The sequence below is a fragment of the Podarcis raffonei genome, chromosome 10 (genome assembly GCF_027172205.1).
Source record: "Podarcis raffonei isolate rPodRaf1 chromosome 10, rPodRaf1.pri, whole genome shotgun sequence".
Lineage (NCBI taxonomy): Eukaryota > Metazoa > Chordata > Lepidosauria > Squamata > Lacertidae > Podarcis > Podarcis raffonei.
The window spans coordinates 53527321-53546345 of record NC_070611.1 but is presented as its reverse complement, the minus strand read 5'-3'; the positions used below and the strand labels follow the sequence as shown (position 1 = coordinate 53546345).

Below are 19025 nucleotides of genomic sequence, written 5' to 3'. Positions count from 1 at the left end.
TTTCTTGGGGGGGGGCCAAAAAAAATTAACAGGAAAAAACCTGGATGTACATTTCCAAAATATAAGATAAAAAACAAATAAAACAAAACCTACATACAGCAACAGTGTTTTGTGTTGTGTAGGCTCCTATGACGTAAGGGATGGGCCCCGCCTGCTAGCTTGCTCCCTAAAATATCACTGGTTTGCTCATTTCTATATATAGGGTGCCTACATTCTGCATGGACTGGTTGCATGCAATTTATTAGGTCCATAAATTACCATATATTTATGGTATATACCATATATACCATATATACCATATATTCAACACAAAAACAGAGGCAATTTGTTGTTGACAAAGGACAGCTGAACATATAAAGGGCCCCATTACCTTCAGTAGCTTAGGGCCTCATCAAACCTAAATCCGGCCCTTCTACAAACCATTTACAAATGTCATTGACATCCCCTTGTCTCCCCCTTAAAGATGGTGAAATGTTAAGAGTGTTTCCAGCAAAACAGCTTAGGTAATGCTATTGTTACATGGCTTCACCCAAGCATCTCACCTGAAAGAAGGTTTGTGCAAAAGCAAGAGGATTTCTAAGGCAACCTGGGCAACAATTCTGTTTCGCTCTGAACTGCAGAGGTTTACTCCTCTGAATCATATTTCAAATATTAGATTACCCTGCTTTTCAATATAGATTACCTGCTTTTGACTACTGTTTCAAAAACCCTGCCATCTGGTGTGTGTCGGTTTTCTCACATACAGATCCAAGTCACTGGTTGTTCAAGGAAGGGATACTTTACGCTGTTGCAACAGCAGCTCCCTGGGAATGTATGAGTCTGGCTGTGTGTCCCAGATCTGAATGCAGATGACTCACAGGGGAAGCTGGCCCCCACTCTCAGCCCAGTGACCAAGGTCAAGCTCAAGAAAAGAAAATAAAAAGTGCAAGCAAAGAAGCATATCCTATCGCTCTGTTGGTTAGGGCATGGTGCTGATAATGCCAAGGTTGCAGAGGGTTGGGCTAGATGATCCTCAGAGTCCCTTCCAACTCTACAATGCTATGATTCTATAGAAACGGGGCCTTTCCTGTGGTGGTGCCATGGCTCTGGAATATTTCTCAATCAAGATCCACCAGGCCCTCTCTTTTGCATTAGCAACTGAAAATATTTTTATTTTTATTTTTACAGCGTTTTAATGTGTAATTTTAGAGATTGCTGTTGCTTGATGTTGCTGTTTTATATACTATTTTTAGTTAATAGCTTAGTTTGCTTTCAATTTATTGTTACTGTTTTTTATTTATGCTGGGTTTGTGTAGATGGTCGGACTTCACCCCCCAAATATCTCTGTAGTCATAACCCCAAATAACAGATAACAGAGGGCAAGGAAGAATCTAAGCCTGCATTTTTGAAACACAGTTTTTTAGATACCACCTTAAGACGTTTTCATTCCACCAGGTCATTTCAGGATAGCATTGTTGGATGTTGTTCCTGTTAGTTTTTTCAGACGGATTTAATGTAATTTTGTTGTTTTAGCCTTGTTCTTTTGTTTTCATTTCTGCTTTGTACACACCTGGATATACGGTATTTTTAACAGTGTACAATTTATTTAAATAAGTAAATAAACTGTGGTTGGGATCACCTGCTAGTTCATATGAACTTCTGAACACAACCACGTACAGGATGGCTGAATCGCTGTTCAAGCAGGCAAACTCTGGGCCGAAAATGAGTAGACAAAGAGTTATTTTTGTTTTTCAAGCTATTTCTCAAGTTATTAACAAAGCTTTATAGCTGTAACCCAGGACTAAAGCATTTGTGAACATATCTCTTGAGTTCATGAATTTAATTCTTCTCCTCCACTTTTGGACAGATTCCAATCTGAGGTTCTGGATGGAGCGCTGTCTACAGTGTGGCTATTTGCTTACACAAGTAATCCTTTCTGAAACTTCATTCCAGTGGTCAGATTAACATAGATTAAATAGTATTTACCCTTGCCTGAGGGCATCAACTCACCGATCTGTGTTCCTTCTGATTAGTTTAGATGGCAGAACATTGGGCTCAATTTACAATTTGAATTGCATTGTACCTAACCACCAGATAGGTCTTTTGCCTATTCTTAACACATTTAAATTTATGCTCAATATAGACAGCCAGATTCTTTAAACAAAAGTCTTGTGGCACTTAGAATACCCAACAGATTTACTGTGCCAAATTCTTTTGTGGACTAGATGCATCTGAAGAAGTGAGCTCCTGGTACACAAAAGTAGCTGTCACAATAAATCACTATCAGCACAATCCTATAGTCTCTGGGAGGGCGTCCCAGGGGTGATAGGATTCTGAAATTCCCCCCTTTGCAGACAGACAGGGTGATCCGTGGACAAGAAGGAAGGTCTGCCCATGCAGGCTTACTGGTTGCAGCTGCAGAAAGCTCAGTAGCTGTCCCACTTCTGACGTTGGTGGTCCTATGGTGGTAGGAGGGTAAAAGGGGCAGATTTTGTGTGGATCCAGGAAGATTTTGGATCTGCTGGATCCATTTCCCTGACACAGCCCTGCACGGGGCAGGAAAAATATGATCCCTCAAAGGGGGTGGGGGTAGATTTCTAATGCCACAGGAAACAAGGAATGCGTATTTAAATTTTATTTTAATGATTTTCATAATATAGTAAAATAATATCTTGAACAGATAGAATCAAAAAGACAAGAAAAAGAGGAGGGAGAGAAAGGGGACAAGAAAAGAAAGAAAGGAAAGGAAAGGAAACAGAGTGATAAGAAACATTAAAGATAAATGGGGGGATTCTGATTTTCCATCTGCCAATTACATTAGAAAATGATTATTTAAGTCATTCAATCCATGTTCCCTACTTTCTGTTAAACCACGTTTCTTTTTAGTCAAAGTGTCACTGTTTCATTCATTCTACCCACGAGAAGTCCAAGGGGGAATCCCAAATTGTTGTTATTATTAATAATTAGCTTTACCTCTGATAGTTCCCATCAGCATTCCTCTGCATTGGCTAATAGTAGGTTCTTCCATCCCTACATTTCTCCACTATGGTCACATATTGGAACAATATTCCATATTCCCCCCTGCCACCTTAACGTATATTCTTTAATTCATACCCAGTTCCTTATGCTCAAATTCCAGGAAATGCAGAATTATTTTAATGTATTGTATTTTTTTATAAAAAAGAAGTATTACTTTTGTAACTATTTAAAACCCAACCGGGTACCTGATGGAACACCTGCACTCATAGCAGCCTGTACTCGTATCTTGGTTCAGGGACTCATCTCTGGGTGTGCCTCTGTAACGGCCACTCAAAATCACAGAATTGTAGAGTTGTAAGGGGCCCTGAGGATCATCTAGACCTGCAGCACAGGAATCTTTTACCCAACATGGGGCTCCTAAGGCCCTTAGAATCAGTGCAATGCTGAATCCACTTTTCCAGAAGTCTTGCCTCCCTGAACAAGAGGCATCATTTTTTCTGCCCCTCACAGAGCGCAGAAAAACAGCGGCAAGCATTTGGAGGGCGGAATCCATTCAAAATATTCCATATACAGTGGTACCTCAGGTTAAGTACTTAATTCGTTCCGGAGGTCCGTACTTAACCTGAAACTGTTCTTAACCTAAAGCACCACTTTAGCTAATGGGGCCTCCTGCTGCCGCTGCACCGCTGGAGCACGATTTCTGTTCTCATCCTGAGGTACAGTTCTTAACCCGAGGTACTATTTCTGGGTTAGCAGAGTCTGTAACCTGAAGCGTATGTAACCTGAAGCGTATGTAACCTGAGGTACCACTGTACAATGAAGATGCCAGATACAGCTCTGTGAGGAGGGAGTACCACAACTTTCAGGGAAGCGGGTGGCGCTCTAGTCTAAACCACTGAGCCTCTTGGGCTTGCCAATTGGAAGGTTGGCGGTTCGAATCCCCACGACGGGGTGAGCTCCCATTGCTCTGTCCCAGCTCCTGCCAACCTAGCAATTTGAAAGCACGCCAGTGCAAGTAGATGAATAGGTACCGCTGTGGTGGGAAGGTAAACAGTGTTTCCGTGCGCTCTGGCTTCCATCATGTTGACCCGTTGCACCAGAAGTGGTTTAGTCATGCCAGCCCCATGACCTGGAAAAATGTCTGTGGACAAACCTTGGCCTGAAGCAAAATGAGCACCGCATCCCATAGTCACCGTCCAGGGGTCCTTTACCTTTACCTTTTTTACCACAACTTGGAGCCTGCTGCAAAGAATGCAGCCTTGTGGGCCACTACCCAAGAAGGGAATGAGGAGCTATTTCAGGTATTTGGGGCATGATTTGTTTAAAGCCCTAAATAACACTAACATGAGCATCTTAATTTGGGTCTGGAAATGAACTGCGAAGTAGTGCAGCTGTTTTAAAACAGGGATTATGTGAGGTACAAATGGAACCCCAGCCAATGTTGGATAACTAAGTAAAGCAAAACTGAGAACTTGATAAAGAATGTAAAGAATAGAATCAAGATTCTTCCTCGCTGAGGTAAATCACCTTTTCTGTCCTAACCATAAGCAGTTGATGCCTGCTAATAACTGGACCTAAGAACATCAGATGGATTAGACACTGAATGGTGCTAATAATAGTGGCTGGCAGTGTGCGCAAAGCTCCCTTTCAATGGCAAGTCGGATCAAGTACAAGTTAGATCAGAAATACTTGGGATGCAGCTGCACAAAATTATACTGCCTTTTGAAACTGAGCAAGCCTGTGAAACATCAGCTCCTAGGAAGTGATCAAAATTAGTCAGCGACAAAACAAAGCAAAGCAGATTTGTTTGGAGAGGAGGGTTGAATTGCAAATAAGACATTGGCTGGCACAGTCCAGCCTCAAGGCCGTCAGACAAAACATACCCCAGAAACATGAACAGTCTGAATATAGAGCGCACAGTCAATGTTCAAAGTCTTTTCGCCACTGGACCCACAACATCCTTTTAGGGTGGGTGGGAAGGAGTTTGGTTAGGAGCAGGAATTCAGAACAGACAGTACTGAAGTCTAGGAACCCAGAACAAATTGATGGCACATCCGCAGCTGGGGTGTTCCACAAAGTGTTGCTGTTTGGCTTCTCCTCCTGGGAGCAGGGAAGATGCCTCCCTCTTGCCGGCATCAGCGGAAACCGTGGGATGGGCAGAACACCACCTTGTGCACTTTTATTGCATGAGGTGGGCTCTTCATCTCATAAGCGAGCCAGCTCTGATTCAAACACATTCTGCTGAGCACATGAGGACCTTTCATCACGTGTAAGACTGGATTAAGGTCATATCCAAACCATATTTTTAAAGCACATTTAATGTGCATGGCTTCCTTCAAAGAATGCTAGGAACTGTAGTTCATCCTCACAGAGCTACAATGCTCAGCACCCTTTACAAACTACAGTTCCCAGGATTATTGGGGAAAGTGGTTTAGATGTGCATTGAATTTACTCTAATGGTATGGTGTGGATGTGAGTTTCTGCATAAAAGCTCTAGAACAGCCTTCTATCCTCATATGATCACCGCTGTTTTAGGGGAGAGAGGAATCTGTAAGGAAAAGGCGGAGGGACATGCTTGTGGTAGGATTCTTTTTTGTGCTCCTTCAGGGGAAGTGGATGGCAGATATTTTAGAGAAAGGCATTGAACAACTGCCTAGTCAATAAATCACCCTGACATACTAAGCCATTACTCTCTGAAGCAGGATTGTTACTTTCCTTCTGTGGTAGCTCATGCAGTTTCCTCTTCAGTGTGACATTTCTACAGTACATATCCCCCTCCCCACCCTCATAAATATTGTACAAAAGTGTGCACTGTTGTTATTGTCTAGCATCAGGTGGTGTTGACCATTGGAAAGGATGGGGAGACTGCTTGGTGGACTGGCACAAGGCTTGGCAATGTGTTTTGGGCCTGCAGGCATATCTGCAAATGGGAGAAACAGTTGTGGACACCTACATGGACCGCACACGCACACGCACACCCTCTTAGGCTTGGGTGAACTTTCTGGAGAATACAGCTATGAAGACCAATAAAAGGCTTTTTTCAAGCCCAATTGCAGCAGGAGTGGAACAGTTTTGGAGGGACTGCACCTTGGCAGGGGAAGCCTAGAACAGTGGGAGGCTTATTCCAAACCTCATTTCAGCAGCAGAACAGGCAGGAAGATGGGGCCTTGCAGGCGCCAGGCAACATCTCTGCTGGTGTGCCTGAGGGCACCATACTGGCAACCCATGCACACTAGGGTAACATTGCCACTGCTACAAACATCTTTTGACAAGGAGACGGGGCATAAATCTTTCCAGCATTTGCAGCCTGGATTATAATGATGAGAAACAATGCATTTCACCGAAGCACTGTGAATTACTTCTTCCTATCGGGGAAGGAATATGGAAGAAGGAACAGTGTCTCTATTTATAAAACTTCCAAGCTTGGGAGCTGGAGTGTCAGGTTGATGTATTTCAGAATAGATGAAGACCTGCGAGTTGAGTGACTGAGAATATTTGCAAGACAAGCTGCTCATCATGAGCTGCAGAAAGTTAACATCATTACTGCAGCATAACAGGGGAACGTGCTGGCTGACAAACTAGGCTGCCTGAATGAGGCCAAGTGTACTTTTTATAGGCACAGGAACAGTGCTGGTGAGCATTGCGAATGTGGTGTGTAGGCCTTCTGGGCAGCAACATATACTTATGAAACATTGAAACTCCAGTGGAATTACTTGGGAAGATCACCTCACTTCATTTATCAGCTATTGGAGGTCCTGTTGTAACTCTCGTCACTTAAAGGCAGAGACCAGGTTTTCAGTGCCCAGCGTAGCATATTTGAGTATATGCCATCAGATGAAAAGGAGTTTATTTTTGATTATTTGAATACATGACCACAAGTAATGGGCCGCCATGTTTGTTAGCTATCATGGCATGGGCCTAGTCATCAAGAATGACCAGACCTCTAGGCATTTTCCATGGAGACACCAACACAATGGAATATATTGCAATCAGAGGTTTTGGTGCTTTACTTTAAACTTTTCCTTAAAAGCCATAGTCATGTGTCATGGTGTGCTTACCCTAACTCCAGACAAAACTCCTCTAAGCTGAGGCAGTGAACATTTAGGTTTTGTCTGATCTGTAATGACTGTTGACTTGTACCATACAGAAGATTACAACAGGCCTTATTGACTTGGCTTACAGGTAGATGCTTATATCCTTTTCACACCTGTTGAGGCCGAGGGAGCTGAAAGGTCTTCACTGAACTTGATTTTAAACTAAAAAATTTTTGAATCATTAGACTTTGCTAATTAAGAGCTGCGACTCCCATTAAATTTAATTCATCTGAAACATGGACACCTTTTGTGAATTCCTAAGTATGAATTAAAAAGGTTAGGCGCTCTTCTTTGAAAATCTTGACATTAATGTATAATTCTCTACTCAACTTTTCTACTCTATTAGTGTCCGTATTTTACACAGTCTGGCATAGCTCATTTAATTTTTCAGTTATTTTTTAGAATTACTTCATATATTTTATGAAACTTGCTACCGTTATTAGCAACCTGCAAGTTCAATGAAACAAGTTTTACAGTCCTCTAAAAAAAGTCTTTGTGTCAAAACTAAGTCTTCTATCGTTAGCAGGGAAATGTGATAATCTTTTGACCTGGTTAAATCTATCCATTACAATAATACCAGTTAATTTTAAGCTTTGTTTGATGATTTGCTTTCATAGGGATTATCAAATTATTTTGTTTTGGGCTTGACCATTTAATTATTCTATTTTTGTAGTTCTGTAGCCATAGGTCTTCACATACTGTGGGACTTCAAGAAAGGTTTTGTTGTGAAATACCTAATGCAGTGCACTGCATATAAATAATGTTAATATAAATATTAATTATAATACACTGCTTTTAATTCTGCTAGCTAAAGGGCAATAATGGACGCCAGTTCTGACACCCCAAAATGGTGTGCTCTGAGGAAAATAAAGTAGAAAACCCCAAAGCCTATAGAAGAAGAAAAACAACAGATTAACTAAAAACATTTCTTTCTGTATTTTGCTCTTCTATCTAGATGTACCACATTTGCTTCTTTGTTACGAAGTTACACTTTATGGAGTAAGGCTGCAAAACATTTTCCTGGGAGTAATAATAATAATAATAATAATAATAATTTATTATTTATACCCCGCCCATCTGGCTGGGCCTCCCCAGCCACTCTGGGCGGCTTCCATAAAAACCAAAAATACAGTAAAATATCACACATTAAAAACTTCCCTGAACAGGGCTGCCTTAAGATGTCTTCTGAATGTCAGGTAGTTGTTTATCGCTTTGACATCTGCTGGAAGGGCGTTCCACAGGGCGGGCGCCACTACCGAGAAGGCCCTCTGCCTGGTTCCCTGTAGCTTTGCTTCTCGCAATGAGGGAACCACCAGAAGGCCCTCGGCGCTGGACCTCAGCGTTCAGGCAGAATGATGGGGGTGGAGACACTCCTTCAGGTATACTGGGCCGAGGCCGTTTAGGGCTTTAAAGGTCAGCACCAACACTTTGAATTGTGCTCGGAAACGTACTGGGAGCCAATGTAGGTCTTTCAAGACCGGTGTTATATGGTCTCGGCGGCCGCCCCCAGTCACCAGTCTAGCTGCCGCATAAGCTCAAAGTCCCACTAAGCTCAATGGGGCTTACCTCTGAGTAGCATGGGCTTGTACTGACAAGCCTGAATCCAGAGATACTTATAACACTCTAAGGCAGCATCCTCCAACTTTGATGCCCTCCAGATGTTTTATACTGCAGTGCCTATCACCCTGGCCCTGACCATTCACCTTGCTGGCTGGGACTGATGGATGTTGTAGTTCAAAACATCTGGAAGACAGTCTGTTAGGAAAGGCTTCAGGGATGCTTCCACCAAATTATACTGCAGTTACTCCAGAGTAACTCTAGAACTCTGTGCTTGCCCCAGCTCTCTTTGGCGTATTCTTCTCTCTATTGCTATCATATGCCTTCAGCTCGATTGAAGATGGTGTGTACATCCATTCAAGTAGTGACGGGAGTCTGTTCAACCTAGCACATTTCCACACCAAGACAAAAGTCTGGTGGGTCCTTATCTGAGAGGTGGTGTTTGCAGATGATACAGCCTTGACAGCACACTCCAAGGAAGATCTACAGAGACTCATCAGCCATATGGCCCAAGCCTGCAGGGAGTTCGGCCTTACCATCAGCCTGATGAAGACCAACATCTTGGGTCAGGACATTGCCAGCACTCCACACATTAGCAATGGTGACCACACACTTGAGGTGATAGATTAGGGGTGTCTAACTCAAATTCATCGGGGGTCGCATCAGCAGTTTGGTCACCCTCAAAGGGCCGGTTGTATCTGTAGGACTTACAGTACAGGAGAGAAGGGTTCAGGCAGCCGTTGGATCTGTCACATCACAGGATGGCATGCGCTCAATATAAAAACAAGTGGAGGTTTCCTGAATGCATGTAAAGTGGAGGTTTCCTGTGTAGAACGGCTGGCGCCGCTAGAGGGCAGACGTTCTCTGGCTTGTAGGCTGCCGCGCATGCGCTGAAGAGGCGGCTTTCTTGTGTCAAAAAAAAAAAAAAGCTGCAACAAAGCATGTCTCTCCAGTATTGGTTTCTACAGCCACATCAGGCGCTGCAATTTTCCAATGGTGTGACTTCACCCCAAAGGTGCGCTTTTCCAGTGTCTCCCAAAACAGATGGATGGCAACTAACCAACCAACCAGTACTCCAGTGTCATTTCCTACTTTTCAGTTTATGTCTGCATTGAATAGCTAACTGTAGGGGATGGGTTGATAGTTATGTGTTTGGTGTGCTACTTGTAGGTAGGTCTTTAGAGCTATATCATCTCTATAATTTAATATTCAGAGTCTTAAGCAACACACCCTTCCCCTCTTTTAATTCCCCTCCAAGAAACTTTGATGCGGTGTGATGGTGAAGATTTAGCTGCTGATGGAATTCAGCAGAAATTAGTGAGGCAAGGGGTAGTATTACCTTTTTTTGGCCTCAGCTAATACAAAGTTCTATCTTTGTTGGAATTGAGTAAACTTTTTTTTTGTAAATCAGGTATCTTTATTAATGGGCTGGTGAACAATACACTGTATAAATACTTCTATTATGTTGGTCGGGTATTACTTTGGGAAGGAAAGAGGAAAGAACTTCAGCTGTTTGAAGAAAGATTTATTTCAGGCCTGATGTGTTTTGAAATAATTCTTCTTTGGGGGCACATTTTGTATAGCAATTTCTATCAAGTAAATAAACCACGATAGCAACTCCAATTGATTATTCCAAATTGCCTAGGGCCTGACATAAATCTTTGTTCAAGCACCTGAAGTTTTTTTTCCATCTGCTTCCCCTGTGTTTCCACAGTTTTGTGATGATTCTTTGTGTGTATGTGTATTACTTTGGACATCCGTCCTAAATGTATATGTAAACTATTTCAGCTAAAACATTAACTGAGCCAAGCACACCTCCATTCCATCTCTTTATCACAAACACCATTGTATCCTAGCTGTTGAGCTCCAGCCCCACTTTGCTCCAGTGACAGTATATACATACTTTCCAATGTTTTCAGACCCCAAACCAGGATGTGCCTCTTCTGGGATGCACGCCCAGGTGAGTCATGTGACCCATGCCTTGCTCTCGCCTCCCCCCATGCATTTTGTGTGGGGCGGGGAGATCTCATGCAGCACCTAAGATCATGGCCCTGGAAGATGCATAGTGTAAGAGCACATCAGCCAGAATGGCCAGCACAATTTTGTGCAAAGAAAGGGATGCCACATTTTTTTCTAGGGCATTTGGCAGGCACACATATAGGGTGGGAGGACTACACTCTTCATCCATAATCAATGAGTGGCAACTGGAGAGGATGGGATGGGATTGATTGCATATCAAGGTTTGCTGTTTGATGGCAGGTGTGGATGGAGGTTGAACTGGACTGCCTAATGCAGCTACCCTCATGGTGCACCTGCAGTGTGTTCAACTAAGACTGGCACAAACCGATGACATAATGAGTTTATGTGAGCTTCAGGGATCACTGAGCAGGCAGAGCACGATGTCTGCCCTTTGGGTCTGGCCTTACCCTTCCTTACAGTTGTTAAGTGGTGGTGTCAGCCTCCAGAGATGGTGGAGAAATCTGATTCAGATCAATCAAATTCGCCATTTTGGAAACAACGACAGCCATCCTTTGAAACTGGCCAAATTTTGCAATGCAGTTCTCCAACCAACCAATGTTTACAAAAATATTATTATTATTAGGTTAAAATATGCATAAAATATTTTTTTTTAATACATTTATTAAGATTTTCAAATTTAATACAATCAAAAAGAAGCAAAAAGCAAAAAAGATTAAAAACACATAAAGTTCACAATACCTATTTTTCAATAACATATTTCCCTGACCTCCTCATACCTCCCTTTCTTGTATTCCAGTTCAAATTGTTAATTCAGCAAATCCTTATCCATAATTTTTAACCTATTCTATACTTAATTTAACATATTATTATTTTACTTTTTCTCTTTCATCCATTTCCTTAATTTATTGTTGCTAACCTTATTTTCATTTAATTTAGTTCATTTTAAAAAACCAATTTTACCTTATCCAAACTTAAACATCAATACTTATACATCAATACACATTCTTAAAACATTCTTTCTAAAGTCGACCCAAATTCCCTTCCACGAATTTCCCAATTTTCATACACATTACAAAAACAAAATAAAAACAAAACACATTTGTCAGAGCTGCCCGAGGTCCCAGCTCACAAAGGACCAACGCCGCTTTGTTGTTAAGTATAAAAGTCTTTATTGAAGTTCAGTTTCACTTTCACAGCCGCAGCATGCAGCCCTACGTCTCAAGCTCTAGACCGCTGAAGCTCCGTCTGAATCTCCTCCCCCCAGACACCAGTTTAAGACTCTAGCCTTGCTCCACCTCTTCCTTTGTTCTTTCCTCCTCTGGTTCCGCCTGTCTGTCGGGGTCTCACCCTTCCTAGACTCTTCTGACGCTGAGTCCCCTGAATCTTCCCCCTCCCTCCGGCGGGCTTTAGGACCTGGTTCCCAATCCAGGTTTCCTGCTGTCCCGCACGCCTGTACATTTGAACTTGGCGCGCGCGCCCAGCCTGCCTGCCACCTTCCTTCTGACCGTTACACTGCTGCTGTCACTGCTCCCCCCTTCGGGGAGGCTAGCTGGAACTGACCTCCCCTCCGTTCCCCCACTTTCCGATGGAGGCGTGGTCAGCCCTGACTCATCTTCTCTCCCTGCTGGAGGGGACGCTGGTCCTGACACATGTGACTCTTCCCCCCCACTACGCTCTGGTGGGGAAGCTGGTCCTGATCCCCCGCTGCTGCTTTGGGAGTCCCCGCTGGCCCCTTGCTTCTGGTGCGTCCCCCCTGGGACCCCCCTTGCCCTGACCATCGGCGCCCCCTTCTGGGAATCTTCTGATTCGCTGGAGAAGCTCACGGAATCTCTCGGGTCACTGTCATACACCCCTACGCTGCCCTCGGATTCCTCCCCTTCGCTCTCCATTTCCTCTCTCCCCTGTGCTTCTGCTCCTGAGCCCCTGACAACATTATAATTATGTACCCTTTGGATTCCCAAACCCCACCCCCCTTTCCCGGTTTCAGTCCCCAACAAATGTCCATCAGTCTTAATCTAGTATTAGCCTGGAGATCTCACATCCGAGGCTCTTAATTCTCTCTCAATTCCTCTCTGCCGGTTTTTTTGATTGTCCTTAAAATTAAACACCAAATCTCGGAGAAGCTCTGGCCCTTCAGGATCCATGTTTCTTCCAACCAGTCCTCCATACTTAAAAGTGGAGCCCAAATCTTGTTTCTTACTCCTTTCAAGTCCAAATGTCCCCGAGGCTCCAACCTCCACCTTAAGCAAATTTGTAATCCTTAGGTCTTCAGATCTCCGCATAAGGAGATCTCTCCTTTTTTCAATCTTCAATTTAGGCCAGATTTTCCACATCAAGTTCTTATTTTCCTTCATTACCATCATGTCAGACCTCAAGTCCTCCTTCATCATCTGCAGAATTACAGCTCCTCCTTCCTTTTCTTCAGGGACAACATATGTCTCCTTCTCCAAGTTCTCCAAGTTGTCAAGTTTCTCTTTCTGTTCAGTTGAATAAACTTCCTGATTCAAATCCTTATCAGATTCAATGATATTGTTTACAGTTGAGTCCAGAGTTGTAACATTTATAGCCAAAACATCAATTTGGCCTTGTAACTTTCCCAAGAGAACAAAGACTCTGTCCAATTCAACCTGAATTCTCCCCCTTCCAGCCATTCTTGTAATGTCCCAAAACCCCCTCTAGAGGGATTTTGGTTTCTTAATATTCATTCCAGTTCAAATCCAAAAATCCAGTTAGTTTGAATCAGTTCTTCCTTGTTTTCAACAAATTGTAACAAAATTGTAACAGATATAACCAGCAGAAGCAACAGAAACAAAGTTCTCTTTTTCCGTCTTGACAGCTAATTTGACAGCTGTCAAACTCTTTAGTACCTCATCAACAGGCTCTCTCGCGGAACACTCCCGGGTCCGGGAGGGTGGCACTTCAGCTCCCAAAATTAGCTCTTTATCCTCCAGCAAGATTTCTTATACTGCCAAACCATGAAATTAAAGTCTTTTACCAAAGAAGGAAAAAAGAGGTTCTCTCAACCTTAGTTAGCAGGTCCTTGCTTTAACTTGTTTACAAGACGGGGAGGCAGACTTCCTTTTTACACCTTCCCCGATCGTGCCTAATTCTTAAAAAAAAATTTTTTCTTTACAGTTCCAATTTCCGTAATACTCACGGGTTGTTACTTTTAGAATCCAATTGTTCACAAGAAGAAGTCAGCGCTCTCCGACCATGGCAATGCGGCTTCACTCCGCAGGAGAAGCAGTCGACTCTCAGCACCGCACCGCTCACCCCGTCCCCCGTTCCGAAGCCTTTAAAAAGGCTCCTTCGCAGGTCGGGGGCGCAAATGGTGCCCGCCGAGTTACCAGGTTCACAGGCTTCACCGCCTGTGATTTTTGAGGGTCCCCGCGTCGCCGCAGCGGCCAGACCCAATCCTGCGGAGCCGATTCCCTCCGGAGCTCAGAGGGAATCCGCCATTAGTTGATGGCACTAACCCGGAAGTCTCAAAATATGCATAAAATAAGTACATTGTAGTGAAGATAGCATACAAAAGAAGAAATTGCTTGCAAAAATATGTGCATTAGTCAAAACGGTGCACAAAACTGTGCTTATTAGGATAAATGCTGAAATGCTGAAGAGCTTTCATGAGGATTTAAAACAAGCCTCAAATTGCTGTAGAAATGTGAAGAACTGATCTTACCTGCTTGGCTTCAAGAACATGGTGGTCTCATGTGCCCTGAGACGGCTTCTTTTTCCCCCAGAGCAGGAGTTTTAGGTTTCTCTGGCTCGTGTCCAACAATACCCACCGCTCTACACTAATTATTAATTGATGAAGTATGCTATTGTATTTTGTAAAACGTGGTTTGCGTCTTTGGTTTTGCAAAACAAGTGTGGGGAACAAATACAAAAAAAATGAACTTTTGCATTCTGTCCAGCCATCTGGTTCATTGTAGTAGCAAGTGCTCCGAATTCTTCTTTTCAACCATCTCTTATAAACCTGATGTATGCCATTTACTGCTGGACTCTTGCCTCATGTAGCATTGCTATATTATATAGACATAAGGGCTCATCTCGATGGGACATGAAAATAACTTATCACTCCTTTGGTAATGATGGGACATTGAATGCTGGCTGGAAAAGAAAAATGGAAAATTAGGGGAATGCAATAGAGGGTACCCTAGAAAAGGGTGTGGCTGGCTGGAACCCTGAACAGGATCGCTCCTGTTAGGAAGGAGCATTTGTTACATGTTTCACTTATTAATTTTTTGTTACTGCTATAGCACTTTTAGTCTTTCTTTCAAGGAACTCAAAATCTAACATTTGACAGAGGGGAGGCAACAGTGGAAGGGCAACGAGATGGAGACAGAGATGAACAGGAGAAAAATATGTGTTTATTTTCATTAAACATCCTTTGAGTTACTTACAGTAGGATATGGAGACGTAGGACTTTTTCCTAAAGCCTTCACAGAAAAGATGGGCTTTGATGAGGGATTTGATGGGAATGAGCAGTTATAGAATATTCAGCCGATAAATCAGAATAATCACCTGACTGCAGGTGACTTGAAAGAAGTGGGGAGAGAAAGAAGTGGCAGAGCACCGATTCTGATAATTTGTAGTCGCTTTCATGTGTTCAGAAATGCTCACTTAAAGCATTTTATATTTCTCTCTCTCCTCTGTGGAAGAGAAGGCTCTTCAATTCATCCTGCACCGAGGCACTTATCCCTGCACTGAGCTCAGTTTTGTCCTGGCCTGTGTGAAGCAATAACACACATTATGCAATGAACAGCAAAAGTGTTTGTGGTGAGATAAGGAAAGCTTGACAAATGCAGTGTTCAGTGTGGTATCAGGTCTGTGGGCTCTGTCCTTCAAAGAAGCCTGGTTCAGGGCTAGCCTGGCTAAGGTGTCAAGTTATTTGAGGGGTGGCACTGAAACCACTTATAAAAGGCGCATCCCAGGATCCATTGCAGTCCAGGTATCTCCCCCCCACACACACTTATGTGTGTTCTACTTGCACATGACTGGACATGGTGCTGGGAAATTGATAAACAAATAGAATCATACCAGGAAATGGTGGGAGAGAGCTGGAGGGACCTCGTGGCTCACGAGGAGACCCTCTCCAGAGCCCGAAGAGAATGTCGGTGAGGGAAGAGGAAACCCCGAAGAGACTTGAGGCACAGTGGGGCTTTGTTTAGGCTGCTCAGTCTCCCCTATTAACAGCTGATGTGCAGGGTAGAACTCACTTTCTCACGCATCCTCTAGCTTGCAGCCAGTTTTGGTTTGGATTGAAGAAAGAGCGGGAGAAAGATCGGGAGACCAGGGGGGGGAATAGGCATTTAGAAGCTTTTTAGAGGGTGCTCCCAACTTCACACAATTTCACTTACACACACAGGGGGTGGAATGTGCCTCCCATGTAAAAAGGTAAAGGGACCCCTGACTATTAGGTCCAGTCGTGGCTGACTCTAGGGTTGCGGCGCTCATATCGCTTTATTGGCGGAGGGAGCCGGCGTACAGCTTCCGGGTCATGTGGCCAGCATGACTAAGCCGCTTCTGGCAAACCAGAGCAGCGCACGGAAACGCCATTTATCTTCCTGAGAGCTGTACCTATTTATCTATTCACACTTTGACATGCTTTCGAACTGCTAGGTTGGCAGGAGCAGGGACCGAGCAACGGGAGCTCACCCTGTCACGGAGATTCGAACCGCCGACCTTCTGATCGGCAAGCCCTAGGCTCTGTGGTTTAACCCACAGCGCCACCCGCGTCCCTGCCTCCCATGTAAGTACGCCTATATTGCAAAGGATGCTCATGTGCAGCTACTGGATCACATGTGGGCATGACTTGAGATCGGTACCCGAGCATTCTCTCTGTAGTATTGCGAAGGATTCTGAGTGGACCTCTTAGATCAGGGGTGGGGATTCTCGGGCTGTGGGTCAGATGTGGCCCTTTGGGCCCTTCTCTATCTGGGCCGTTCTCCAAGCTGCACCCTTCTTCAGCCACACATGCTCTCCTGCCCGGCCCAGTTGTGCTGCCACACACTGCCCTTCCCCCCTGGGCTGCTGCTCTGTCAGCAGGTGAGCAGCAGTGCAACTTTTGAATGGGAGAAGAAATATTGTGTGGCCACATTAGGGGTTGATGAGTGTGATTTCGGAGGACATCAGTGCCACTGTTCCAGGAGCTCTCTGAAGACTTACACCAGCTGGTTGTAGAGCACACTTTTGTTCCACAGGCACTTGGAGTGTTCTTGGATGTTCACCCAATGTGCGCCAGATCCCTGCAGATACAATGAGTCCAATCTGAGCTAATCTCTTGACCAGCTGCATGTAGCTCAGTTGGTAAATCTCAAGGTTAATCTCAAGGTTGTGGGTTCGAGCTCCACATTGGGCAAAAGATTCCTGCATTTTAGAGGGTTGGACCAGATGGCCCTCGTGGTCCCTTCCAACGAGGGATGGAAGCTTCTTGGCTGGCTTTCAGGTGTACTGGAGTGTCCCTGGGAAAGATATGCCTGTCTTTCTGCGGTGCCTTTTCCAGCAACATGCACCATACTGAGTTTTGCAGAGAATGCCATGTAGACACTCTCTAAGAGTGCTGGAATCTGAATGTTATCTTAGTTTTTCACTATTTAACGGCTTTTGTCTTTTCCGGTGATAAATAGTTCAATTTCTATTAAAAAGAGATGGATTTTTGTTTTTAAATGTACTTGTCTGTCTCTTCCTTCAATTAGACTCCAGTCTTAGCTTCTAAGCCTGTTGCAGACAGCCTTCTCATGCTGCGTGACAAGAGGTGGAAAGATGTCCGAAGCCTGTTGACCCCTGTCTTCGGTGCTGCAAAGACGAAGGAGGTAAGATGCAGGAAGCAGGTGCTGTGATTCCATGTACAAGAAGCTTTACTTTTTCTTCTTGCTGGATGTTTCACAAGTGTGTGATGTTTAGATGACTGCGTAATTAATGGCTGTCAGTCATCCACTGACAAACTGTTTAATGCCTCGCTGCTTTGCCTATGTAAAGTCATTGCTTCTTTTGGGGGGCAGAAGGGGTTTTGTTTTGTTTTGTTTATCAGGCTGTTTATCAGAGAACCAAGTGTGAGTTTTCGTTTGTGAATTTTTTGTCCCATTTGTCTATGCCAGGCATCCCCAAACTCGGCCCTCTGGATGTTTTGGGACTACAGTTCCCATCATCCCTGACCACTGGTCCTGTTAGCTAGGGATGATGGGAGTTGTAGTCCCAAAACATCTGGAGGGCCGAGTTTGGGGATGCCTGGTCTATGCTCTCTGAGAACCCGGTAAACATTGGCTCCTGACATCTCTACAGATTGCAAAGGAGCAAATTTTGTGACACTGGAAACCTGGAAATCTCCCGAGGGTATGAGAGCTGGAAAGCTAGGGCAGTTTGCAACCAGAGAGCAAGTTATGTAAAATAAAATTGCCCTGCATGGTTGGGATAGCAATATTTGGTTAGCATTCCTGGATTGTTTTGGTTAGAACTTGATGGTGAGATTTCTCTCATTGCCTGCATTTTGGGGGGGTTTGTCGTTTGTTTTTATATAACCGTTCAAGAATGCAATTGTGTGAGAGCAGGCAGCGGTGACTGGTTTGGGAGGTACTTCATTTGATGTAGTTTAGCATACCACGTCAATAGCATGTGTGGGAGGTCAAGGGACAATTATTTGGCATTATGAATAAAAGTGCATCTCCTCCAGATTGGTTTGCTCTGATTGACAGCTGCTTTAGGGCCTCAGGCGGAGGGGATTCTTTCCAGGAGTGGGTGGGGCAGGGGTGCTTACCTGTTGTTGTACGCCATCCCAAACTCTCAACGGTGCAAGTTTCCAGGGGTTCCAGCTGTGTTTCCTGTTGGAAATGAGACACAGCAGAGACAGTGGTGGAGGAGTCCTATCCATTTGCTGTTTCACACAGAGTTCCTTTGATCCATTGGCTTTCCTAATGGCTCATCACCCCAGGCTATATCCTGGACATAGGAAATTTTGCCTAGCCTGGTTAGCTCTTCACACATGTTATTTCCAGAGGATTTAGAAGTGTCTAGTACACAGCCTAATGCACAGAGTCTGGCTTAATAACATATTAGTCTGTCAACTCAGTTTTCACACTCCAAGCATTGATTAAATTCTAACACATGATGGACCTAGAACTTTAGGGTGACTTGCACCTACAAACTCATTACACTAATATTACTATTATAACATACTATAATATACTATTATATAATATATAAGTTGTTTATTTTAAAGTTATTGTGATTTTTAAAAAAATATTGGATCAGATTGTTACTATTAATGTTTGATGTTTTATTATGTATTTGAAGCCACCCAGAATGGCTGGGGCAACCCAGCCAGATGGGTTGGGGATAAATAAATTATTATTATTATTATTATTATTATTATTATTAGCACTGATATTACTACAGTAAGTGTCAGTAACACTAATATTACTACAGGATTGTTGT

General features: G+C 43.7%; 1 protein-coding gene across 2 annotated transcripts in view; it reads left to right on the top strand.

Annotated features, from left to right (window-relative positions):
• The window catches only part of TBXAS1 (thromboxane A synthase 1), a 214335-nt gene that overhangs the window by 99295 nt on the left and 96015 nt on the right, over positions 1–19025 (top strand). For both annotated transcript variants that reach the window (XM_053404995.1, XM_053404996.1), the window contains one exon: positions 17291–17407. In XM_053404995.1, coding sequence (XP_053260970.1) covers positions 17291–17407 — 117 coding nt within the window. The remainder of the gene's footprint in view (positions 1–17290; positions 17408–19025) is intronic.